The sequence below is a fragment of the Mchenga conophoros genome, linkage group LG1, assembly GCF_057382185.1.
Source record: "Mchenga conophoros isolate Kocher_MC1m ecotype Shallow Benthic linkage group LG1, M_conophoros_male_GT1.1, whole genome shotgun sequence".
NCBI lineage: Eukaryota > Metazoa > Chordata > Actinopteri > Cichliformes > Cichlidae > Mchenga > Mchenga conophoros.
In genome coordinates this window covers 34,686,855-34,698,737 of record NC_140526.1, presented here as the reverse complement: position 1 = coordinate 34,698,737, position 11,883 = coordinate 34,686,855, and the positions used below count along the sequence as shown (strand labels likewise).

Below are 11,883 nucleotides of genomic sequence, written 5' to 3'. Positions count from 1 at the left end.
GTCCCATTTATTACGTCACTAAACGTCACCAGGAAGTCCTCCGGACTCAAAGCGACATCATGGCAGAGTACACAGACCCACGTGAGTGAGAAATAACTGTATTAATCAAACACACATACTCTTCTTTGAGCTAGCTCATTTGTGTTATTGACTTTGGTGAAGAATAGTGTTTCTAGTTTCGTCACACAGCTGCTTTTACATCTGCGTTTACACTCATGAGATTTAACTTTGGCAGACGTCGATGGAGCTGCTGAGGATATGCCTGAGCTCTCAGACGGTGATGATGATGATGACGTTGATGATGAAGAGCAGTGGCAGTGGATGGAGGAGGACAGTCAGCCGGTTACCTGTTTGTTCTGTGACAGGTGAGATCACCCTGCTCTGGACCTGTCTGTCACTGCTTTTCTTAGAATGATTGGCGACACGTTTACACGCATTTTGAGTTTCTCAGATCTGAAGATGCTTTACCTAAAAGAGATCGTGTAACAAAACATACAGATATAACTTTCACACACTAAGTGGCCCTAAACTTTCAATTCATGTGTAATAATTGTACTTTTGTGTCAGTGCAAATAACTCATGGTCAGAATAAAGACAAGTTCCTTTGACATTATGCAAACCTCAGCAAGCTTCACCATCAAAAGAGCTGTTTTTGAGTACTACCTCAGCTGTGCAACATATGATGTCCTTCCATCACCTGAAATCTTAAACCTTTGAGTAGGGGAGGGTGCAGCCTGTCAGCTATGTTCAGCTTCAGTCAGTCTTAAGCACATACTCGTTACTTGTAGTACCAGTGTAACGCGTGGCAGATACACCTGGAGACACAACCAGGTACTCAAGTTCCCAGCACCTGCACTAGCAGACAAAAGAAGAACCACTAACATATTGCTGCATATCTCCAAGGCTACCCTACTACATTGTAGAGGTGGAAATCACAAGATGCCCCATAATACAATAGTATTGTTTTTTTTAAGTATTTAAGATTTATCACCCTTTTCTAATGCAAAATTATGGCCTCTGCTTTGTCCAATAAGATGACGTTATCTCACATCCTGCAACTTTTTTTTGTTCAGTGCAAAACGAGATTGTCAAGCACATCAACACTGTCACTAAATCCTGCCATAAATTGTGCCATAAGATACTCAGTCGACAATTGAATAGGGTCAAGTTGGCAACTACATGCAGTCTGTTTCTGACAATACATCAATTAACTGTGATAAATCAACGGAAGTCGTATATCTGTTGTGGTATGCATAGACAGAAATTCACATTTAACAGAAATTTGCATTTAATAATTATGTTTGCGCTCAGCAGCCTTCCTGTTCTGTAGGAATATGACCAGCTGAGTTGTGTTGTGTCCCCTCGAGTTGTGCTCATTGACCAAGACTCATTCAGATGGAAACATATTGGCAATCTGTCTGCATTTGTAAATTACACAGCAATTATTTGACAACACTCGACAATCTCTCTGAGAGTGACTACAGTCAGTCTGAGTCAGACCATAACTATTTGCAGAAAGGTTGCCTCCTAGCAGACGAGATGAGCCCCTTTGTTCTTATTATTCCCAGTATTTAATTTAATTTAATACAGTAATGATATTTGGTGTCTATGTATTGATATAGTATTGACACGACAAATATCGTAATATTATGCTGATTGTTGTAAAAGTAATGTATGTACTGGTTCCAGCTTTTAAGGTAGTTATTGACGCAAATCTCCACCCCGTGTCTTCTGTGTTTTTTGCTTTTTCAGTCAGGTTTGTTTGCTGTTATGTAAAATAACTGGATACCCAAGTTACTACTCTACTATGAAAGAAAAAAAACAATCAAAGATTCAGTTTTTGATTTTTATGGCTTATAACTAAACAAGTCTTCCTGTCTGTCTTATTTTTTTCAGGTTGCTAAGTTCTGTAAATGCCACCCTGCAGCACTGTACAGCTGAGCACCAGGTCAACATTGTAGATCTAATAAGAAATTACAGTAAGTAGATATTGATTTTTTTCCTGCATCACCAAAGGAGCAGATGGCTGTTCTGTTCTCATGAAATGTCTCAACTTTCTGTCCCTCATTAGATTTAGATGACTACGGATACATAAAAATGATCAACTTTATACGGTCAACAGTGAGTGCTGTTTTCAAACTGAATTGAACATCATGCTGTGAAATATCAGGATGTGAATGTTTCTACTGTTTATGTGTGAAGAATGAATATCTAAAAAAAAAATTGAGAGTTTTCAGATTTATGAAAACATACATTTTTTGTGTGTATAGAAATGTAAAGCATCCAGTCTGAATGGGTTGCCAGATGCTCCTTTACCCTGGGAGAGCGAAGACTTCCTGCAGCCAGTCCTTCAGGATGACCCGCTGCTGCAAACAGGTACAGAAGCAGTTTTAAAACACAGATCTTAGTTTTTGATTTTTGAGTAGCTGCATTTTCTATCAACAGATCTCTGTTCTGTTAGCGCGGCTTTTATGCACAGGTCAGAGAACATGTCTGGCTGTTTCTGCTGTTTTGATATTCAGTTGAGTGGAGAATCGGCTGGTCACTGTTCGTACCGCAACACCAGCAACGAAAATATAAAATATTTGTGATTATCATGATTGCATGATAGGGCATAAGGCTACTGGAAACTGCTGGAATAACCATTGCACATCAATAACATGCCATTTCCAGAAGGTTTGCTGTGTCTCCCAGCACAGTATCAACATATTCAGTTTCATCTGCTGGTTCTCATCTTTTAGGACTGCTTCTTCTGCATGATTAACAGTATTACACAGAAGACTGTGTAATGTCAGCTCTATTGCAAAGTCCTGACTTGCTTATGTTAATGCTTATTTTAATAGTTGCACTTATGCTCTATTTCTGCCTGTATCATCAATGCAAGAAAAACACATAAATACATAAAATGCACACTCTAAGCCAAAACAACAGCCATGTCCTGCATACTTCTTATTGTATGCCACAGGCTTGATCACTACGTGTTGTCGCTCATGTTTTCACTCAGTTGTCCTTAAAAGGAAAACTTTTTCCCCATTTAACATCCAAACATATCTATCTCTCTGTCTGTGTTTTTGTCAGACCCCGAGGAGCTCTGTGGCAGCGAGAGGTCATGCCTGGCATCTGGGGCCGATCCCCATAATGCACTTGTGCACAGGGCGCAGGCTGCGGAGGAGAGAGCCCGCTCTTCGGAGGAGGCACTGGCCAGAGCCATGGATGACCTGCACAAACTCAAGTCAGTGACTTTTCTGCAGTTTCATCTTCATTGATGTCAGGGTGATTGTGTTAGGTTTTAAATTGTGGCCTTTTATTTATTTATTTTTTAATACATTATTCAGAACTTGCAGTTTAGTCAGTGTAATACGTTGCATTTGCACTGCTCTCTGAGCTCCAGCAGGGGGACACAGTGAACGCAGTATTGCAGAAACATTAACTAGAGTACCTTGTGGAAGAAGTTTGGAGGAAGGGAAAAGATAAAAAAAAAAACAGAAGGGAAAATTCCACTGCAGCATGGAGGTTAAAGTGAGGAGGAAAGGTAGGTAAGGGAGCAATAAGGGAATATTGCAGAAAGGGTGAGCTGTGGGGGAGGAGGGGTTTGGAGGGGAGGGGGGGGGATTTGGGTGAGAGGTAGAAAGATGAATGCTCCATCTCCTCCATTTACTGCTTCGTCCTGCATGAAGGCTGTGTGTGCGTTCTCCTTTCTCTTGTCCCTTGTGCTAATAAGAGAAGTTAAATGGCGATCTGTGCGATGTTCTTTCAGGGTGCTGGCTCAGGGGTTGGTGCTGAATGCGGAAACAAGCAGGTCTGGCACCCTGGGCGCTGTGGCGGAGCTCCGTGAGGACGAGGACGAGGCCTACTTCAGCTCCTATGGACATTACAGCATCCACGAAGAGATGCTGAAGGTCTGAGTTGTGTAAACACACACAGACACACACACACACACACAGTGACCAGGCCTGCAGGTCTCTTTGCAGTCTTTGGAATAATTTCCCCTGGGCACAGAAATGAAGCTGGGTTCATTGGCGTGCATCTTGGCTAAAAAATTTTCATATAGCTTATAAATGAAAGCGATCATCTTCATGTATGAATTAATACTGAGGACGACACAAGCGCTCCAAAGTGACAAATCAGCAGTACGTGCTGATCTCTTATGTGAAGCAGCGCTCATGCCTCTGCATAGCGGAGCTTTAAGTGTGCAAATTAATTTTTACACTCCTGAAGTGCTGAAACCTGAAAGCAAGCTCTGTGTGTGTGTGTGTGTGTGAGAGAGAGTTCTCCCTCTCCTCAAGTCCTGTTCTACTTACCGCAGTGCTTACATATCCTTTTGGCTGTCCTGATTGGTGCTAAGCACGGTTAAGTTTTGCGTCATGTTTTTGCGTCAAGCTTTAAAGTCCATCAAAGCGTCAGGAGGGGCCAGGAGCACGTGATGGGGGGCTTTGCAGTAGAATGTTTCACAGGTTGGCATGAATTGAATTACCTATGACGCAGTCTCTGTGTGTGTGTGTGTGTGTGTGTGTGTGTGTGTGTGAGTGTGTAAGAGAGACAGAGAGTGAGAGATGTCATGTAAAAGAGAATGACATGTTTCATGAGTGTCAGGGTTTAATTTTTAAAACAACTTTTAATTGGCCACAGACAACATTAGCCTGGATTGCTTTTCAAAAAAGCTGAATGATTAAAATCTTCAGTATTTCTTGATCATTTTAGTTTTTCATTTAATTTTAGTTTTGAAAGGGCATTATCTTAAATCTATCTTAAATATCTTAAAGTAATCAGGCATGAAATGCTAACTTTGTTGTGTTGATTGGGATATTTTTAGCCCTTCTCCATTATTACCTACTTGGCTTGGCTCAACTTAACTCGCTTTTTAGAGTTATTCATTAGGTTTGATTGGCCGGTCCGTGATGTCATTCGGCAAGTCACCAGAGCCACTTCTTCACCAAATTAATAAAATATATTTTTGAAACCTGGTAATGAGGGAAATGGCTGCACAAAAGCCAGTTTTGTAGTATTGTTTTCATGATAAACGGGGAGCATGGGAGCTAGTTGTACAACTTAATTAGATCTGATTGGATCTCATCTCTCCAGAACATTTTCATCAAATGTACTGATTCAAGTGTCAGTACATTTCATCATAGTTTTCATCCTTATGCATTAGTTGTTATTTAATTATTGTCTTGTTTTCTTCAGGAGACAAAATCAGAGTTACTATTACCGATATACCCTTCCGATTTTTCCTGTTTCCATTAGCAAAAATGGAAACAGGAAAAATCGGAAGTGTATATCAGTACTTGGGGACCGCTTAACTTCTGCCAAACTCCATGAACTGAAGGTTCTAAAATCTGTTTCTTGTAATCTTTCAAAGTCAAAAGTCCAGATTCATATCTGTTCTAACATGTATTAAGCCGTGTTACTGTATTTCGTTTATAGCTTTTCCCTCAGAGCGAAGGTGCTTGGATTTGTGGGCAGATATGATTGGCAGATTAATCAGCGAGTCCTGACCTGACCTCCAGTGTCCTTCCAGTTGTTATTATCCCAGCGTTTTGCTCATAAATGTTCAGGAAACCAACACAGACTGTTGTAACCTGCTGTTATATACCCCTATATGGAAAAAGCTTTACTTGCCTGGATTTACTTATTTTTTAAGTTTGTAGACAACCTTGAATTCAAAGCTTTGTTACAACATAAACATGACTGTAGATTACAAGCAATCCTTTCTTTAATTCAAGAGCAGCTTGTATATTCTATCCACAGGATAAAGTACGCACGGAGAGTTACCGAGACTTCATGTACAGCAACCCTGAAGTGTTCAGAGATAAGGTGAGTCATCCAAGCAAATGAAATTGCGTGTGTACACATTAATGTGTGTTTACATGTATGAGTTAGCCAGTTTAATGTTCACTCAAGCCTGTAAACAGGAATGTGCATTTTCCAGAAAAAGACATTAATAATGCGCCGCGGTGTCCGATTTAAAACACATCATGACTTTATTAGCATGTCTAACTATGGACTGCACAGTCCTGATAACAGACACATGCAATCCACCACCAACCCCATAGCACAAACCCTTCCAACTAACCGCCCCACCCCCCCCACCCTATCCGTCTCTTTTCCATTGCTTTTAGCTGTGGGAAGCAGTGGCCTGTATCATGACCATCCATTATATGGGTCGCTGCTGGTTAGTGCTGTGATGAGGCGGTAGAGGGGGGAGGAAGGATGTGTTGATGGGAACGTCCATTATCCCTGTCAGGCTGAAGCAGTCGGCAGAGAGTTGAAGCGTCTCCTTCTTCAGTAACCGGTAACAGAACCAAGCAGGATATTTTTGTTGCAGATCAAGCGAGGAGTTGCGTTCTGTTGTGTTAGCGCTATGTTGGCGACCCTCTGTGAACCCATAAAGACAGCAGGATTGTAACCAGGGAGTTTCCTTAAATAGAGACACAGAGTCACACAGTGTTATACATTTGGGGCATGTAGTCGCTGCGTCCATGTCTCAGTCATTTAACTCAGTTGGTGATGAACAAGAACAAATTAAGTGAAAGCAATGGGAACCTGAAATAGAGGTGATTAAAAAATGCAAAGAGCGAAAAAGCTGAGAGAAAATAAGGGTTTAAACAGCAGTTTGAGCAAGTTCTTTAGAACATGCTTAACATGAATTCATTAAGTAATCCAGATGTTGATGCGGTCTTTGAAGTTGAAACAGCAAGACATCAGCGAAAGAAAAAACCCAACTTTTGTTTCTTTGTTTCTTTTTTTAATAATCGTTTGATTATTAGTAGCCATGTAATGTAATATCAGTTCCTATCTGATTATAGTTTGCCAATAGAAGAGCCTGTGTGACATCACTGTCAAATGTGGTTAAAGTGAGCTCACTTCTGACCACACTGGCCAAAACTGGTGGGTAGGTGTCCTAAAATTCCCTGAAAAGTCTTCAGTTGATCCAAAATGATGCAGTGAGAGTACTGACAGGGACTAGAGAGAGAGAGAGAGAGAGAGCATATTTTGCCCAGGTGAGCATATTACTGCCTTCTCATTATTAGCTCCATGTTAAAAATCCTTCTCCTCACATACAAGGTCTTGAATAATCAGGCCCCATCATATTTTAAAGACCTCATAGTTCCATTTCACCACAATAGAGCATGTTGGTCTCAGAGTGCTGGTTTACTTGTTGTAACGTGGGTATTAAAAAGTAGAATGTGAGGCAGATGCTTCAGCTTTCAGGTCCCTCTTCTGTGAAAGCAGCTGCCAGTTTGAATTCAGGAGACAGACACCTTCTCTACTTTTAAGATTAGGCTTCAAACGTTCCTTTTTGATATAACATTTAGTTCGTTACACTGCTATAGGCCGAGGCTGCTCAGAGTTCTCATGATGCAATGTTTCTTTTCACACTTTAATCATTAGTTATTATTCATCTCTGGCTCTCTTCCACTGCCTGTCTTTTGTCCTGGTCTCCTCCCCTCACCTTCTACTGGTCACAGCAGATGGCCGTCTCCCTGAGCCTGATTCTGCTGGATGTTTCTTCCTGTTAAAAAGTAGTTTCTCCTTCCCTCTGTTGCCAGGTGTTTGCTCATAGGGGGTTGGTTGATTGCTGGGGTTTTCTCTGTATCATTTTAGGGTCTTTACCGTATAATAAAAAGCATCTTGAGATGACTGTTGTTGCTGTTTGGCTGTATATGAACAAAATTGAATTGAAAATTTGATGAGGTTAAATGTTAAAACTGAAAATTTCAATAAGTGAGTGTAAAGTCTTTTGTTAAGTTATTACAGAGCCATAGACTGGACGTGGTTGACTTATCTGTTCCCTGGAAGTGTAGAAAAACATTCTCAGAAATGTGCAAGTGGCATTGCCAGCAAAATATGGCAGCTGTCATTTTAGCAGTTATTTGGGTTGTCAAAGAAAATCCAAATAAGAATCATGTATTTATTTCCTCCAGTTATATTTGATTTTTTCTTTTGTAATAACTTGCATAGGCTAGAATCTTTTATCCTTAAAGCTGTAACGTGATCGCGTTTCCCTTCGTGATCTCTGTTGTTATTGTGTTGGATGACCTTTTGGGGTCAGCAGCGCATGGACATGACAAGAATTATGAAGAAATCAATCGTAAACACTGTTAAATGCTCCTGTTTAAGTGTTTGTTTTTGAACCCCTTGACTGTGAAGAGCTTTCCATGTTTGTGGGTAATTTCTCATTTTGACTCCATCGCATCCTTTAGGTGGTGCTTGATGTGGGCTGTGGCACTGGCATATTATCAATGTTTGCTGCACAAGCTGGGGCCAAAAAGGTTATAGCGGTGGATCAGTCCGAAATCATCTACCAGGCCATGGACATAGTCAGGTGAGACTCTTCCTGTGCACTCTGTTTCTGTTCAGCTCCACCAAAACACATGAGCTGTCAGCAGAATTTCCTTTGCGGTGCTCACAGCAATGAAAAATTACATTTTTTACAACTTAAGTGCAAATAGTCAGTCAGTACTAATCAGATTTGGTACAAGCCCCTGTGAGTCGTGTGACCCTCACCTCATATCGGCCCCTGTGGAGCCAAGAGAGTACGCAGATCTTCTTCCCTTTGTGTGCAGCAGAAGATGGTGAGAGTGGAGGTTTGTGTGACCTCCAGCTACCTTTTATTTGTTTCAGCTGGTTGACTTCAATAGAGCTGCTGTCAGCTGCCTGGCCATAATGTACATAATTTACACCTGTGATCTGACTCGTTCACTCCTCTCCTCTGCAGTATCTCCAGTCTGAAGTCTAGAGTCACCCCCAACACTGCCCCAACACACAGAGATACACAGATGAACATGCAGATGAACCCCCTGTTGATTCCCTTTTAATAAAGTCCTCGGTCCAATTTCATGTGCCGCGTGTTTCCTGTATTTCTGCAGCTGATACTCCACAGTGGAGTCCATTTACCTCAACAACAGCTTCTGCTCTCCTTCCGTCTACCTGCAGCCACTATCATACCCCTGCCTCCTAAATGGTTTTTTGAGTTGGGGGCCATTATGACAGCTATTATTTCCGTTATGTAAGACAGTGCAGTATAAGCAAAACAACAGGGTTTTCTAAGGGAAGAGGACGTTTTAATTTTACAGCCCACTGAATAGCTGTTGGAGTGTGTGTTGGCATGCAGGCTGCATTGCAGGTTTGCCAGCGGTGAGGATTCAACTAAAGAAAGATGTTGTACATCCTCCAGCACTCCACCCTTTTTTTTTCTTCTTTTTAAAAAAAAAAAAAGCATACATCCACACATGTGCACACACACGTAAATACAGCAATGCATACAAAAATCCACCCATGGCTTCTTTGGGTTGTGATTTTATTTCTGTGTGCGTGTGTGTGTGTATATGCACGTAGAGCTGGCCCCTGTGTGTGTCCGTCACTTCCTCCTGATGTTAATATCGGGATTGTAATTAAAGTGGCTCCTGTTGGTTGGGCAGGAGCATCCATCTCCTGTTTCCACTCCATCGCCAAAGTTTAAATGAAAAGCTCTACGTGACTTCCTCCCTTCACAGTCACGTCCTTAATAGATACTGTCTAAATACTTTTAAAAAATGGATGGAATTGATGGATTAGCTGATAAGACGTAATTTATTCTGACAATAAAGCGTAAAAATGTGAGACGCTGTTTTTTCTGAGTGAGCAAAGTTAATGGCGGCATGAACTGAAGGCATGGATGATTTTTTAGCAAGTATTTGCCTGTGGTTTGCCCAGAAATGCAGCATTAACGAAAGTAAATCGGGGTGTTTTAGCCACGTTTGGTCTGTGCTATTCTTTAAAAAAATTACTAGGTTCACTGTCATGTAAAGCCTCTCTTTTTCCTTTTCCTCACTTCCTCTTTCTCTCCAACACACGCACACACACACGCACACACATACACCTACAAAGCTGCGCAGACACGACTCTCTCCCCAGAGTCCTGACATTGTCCTCTAAATTACCCCAATAATGAGATTACAGTGTTTCCTTCTTGTGAAAGGGTGGTGGTGGGCGGGTGGGGTGTAGGGTGTAGGTGGGGGCCATTGCATTCTGGAAGAAGGTGATAGCAGCAGTAGAAGAGCAGCTGAGAGGGGAGAGACAGTTCAAGATAAGGATCGCTGCTACAGAAATGCACTCTGGGCCGCTGTGAGTAATTGTTCTGTCCTCTGTAACATTAGCTGTCATGATAATGGAATATTCACAGAGATTGATGCCCAAACTGGCTGGTCTGAAAGGAAGGATCATTTAAACAGCAGCACTGATCTCACAGTGCTTACCTGAACCTGACACATCGCCGGTCCACAGGCTGGAAATACACAGAACAGCGAATATGCCCCTGCACAAACCACGACAAGTTTTGATGTTACTCAAAAAAGGGGAAATAGTCGACCATAGTTTTATTAACTTTAGCTGGTGCTGTTTGTTTTGCATCTGTGATTATGTAAGGGGTCACTGGGGTCTAAGCAAGAATGGTAAAAGAGCGATAAATCTTCCAGATTTATAGCTAATATATGGAATGTGCCTCCACCTGGTCCAGAAGCTTGTATAATAGTAACAGTTAAATATTTGTGGTGTCTTCAGCTGTCTGAACCTACAGGGGACTATAATCTATGGCTTAGGGCACTTTTTATGTCTGCATTTTGGTTTATTTGATCCAGACCAGACCAGGGAGAACAGATTGTTCCAGTGGTCAAACTTTACACGTTGCAGTTTTCACCGGACTAGCGTGCTTTAACCTGCCATTAACTGCTCTGCAGAGCTATCACGGTACAGGAAAATGGAGTTGTAGTATGATGTTGCAGATCTTTGTAATGCGGTTTGTGGTCTCTGTTTCAGAATGGTTACAAACCTAATCAAAGTTAACTTGAAGTGACAGTGGGAGTGCTGTGTAATATTAAAATGTGACTCCTCGGGTTTAATACCATAAAATAAAATATTATAGACAGAATTATTCTTATTTTTTATTTAATTTAAAAATACTAGGAATAACCTTTGCCTTGGTTTTTAGATGCCACGTTGAAGAAGTGCTCACTGACAAACACGTAACAGTTGACTTATTTATTTATTTATTGCCAGTTATATTGGTGCAGCAGTAGGAAATATTCTGTCAGCATCAGCAGAAACTTAAAATTTAGATCCGAGGTTTTTCATGCTGTGCAAGGAATTTTTCTTCCCTCAAAATCCCTTTTCCCCTTAATTTCATGAAGATTTAATCTTTAAGACCATTAATTTCGGGGTGTTGGGTGTTGTTAGGGTTTCAGAATTCTGTGGAAAATGTTTAATTTGTTTAATTTAGGTTGATATAAAATTAATATTAGACATATGTCTGTATTTTCTACAGGTCCAACCAGCTGGAGGATAAAATTACACTGATCAAAGGTCGCATAGAAGATATCAAGCTCCCTGTAGAGAAGGTTGACATCATCATCTCAGAATGGATGGTCAGTACATATTTACACATAAATCCACAAGTGACAGTTTGTAACTAGCTGATCTTCATATTCAGTTTCCTGAGGTCTTGACAAAATGCACTAGTTTAATGGAGACTGCCTCTCTGTCTAAGCTCTTGCAGTATGTATTGGCATTTACTTAGCTACACTAGCAAACCAGACAACAATTGCAGGGAGCACTGTACTGGGTCTATTTCACTTTGGGGGTGCTGTCTACCTGGTTTTTGATCTACTCTTAAATCAATAGTTGACAATAATCGTACCTTACATAAATAAGTACATGTAAGCTGTATAACTTGCTGCAGCATGTTGGATCAACTGAAGCCTTTTCAGGCAGTTTTTAGGATAATCGGATAATAATGGATTACAATAGACCAGAAATGTGTGAACTAGTTTTTCAACATCACTCTGAGACAGGGCGATATTGCACAAATGCAAGAAAGCAGTCGTATTTATTTGTTAAATTATAAATA

At 40.9% G+C, this 11,883-nt stretch overlaps 1 protein-coding gene across 1 annotated transcript in view; it reads left to right on the top strand.

Moving 5' to 3' along the window:
* Window positions 1–11,883, top strand: part of prmt3 (protein arginine methyltransferase 3) — a 62,837-nt gene continuing 50,954 nt past the window's right edge. The window contains exons 1-10 of the mRNA XM_085276014.1: window positions 1–81; window positions 236–365; window positions 1,897–1,979; window positions 2,072–2,121; window positions 2,271–2,376; window positions 3,079–3,232; window positions 3,758–3,899; window positions 5,749–5,814; window positions 8,205–8,326; window positions 11,302–11,401. Coding sequence (XP_085132140.1) covers window positions 60–81; window positions 236–365; window positions 1,897–1,979; window positions 2,072–2,121; window positions 2,271–2,376; window positions 3,079–3,232; window positions 3,758–3,899; window positions 5,749–5,814; window positions 8,205–8,326; window positions 11,302–11,401 — 975 coding nt within the window. The 5' untranslated portion in view covers window positions 1–59. The remainder of the gene's footprint in view (window positions 82–235; window positions 366–1,896; window positions 1,980–2,071; window positions 2,122–2,270; window positions 2,377–3,078; window positions 3,233–3,757; window positions 3,900–5,748; window positions 5,815–8,204; window positions 8,327–11,301; window positions 11,402–11,883) is intronic.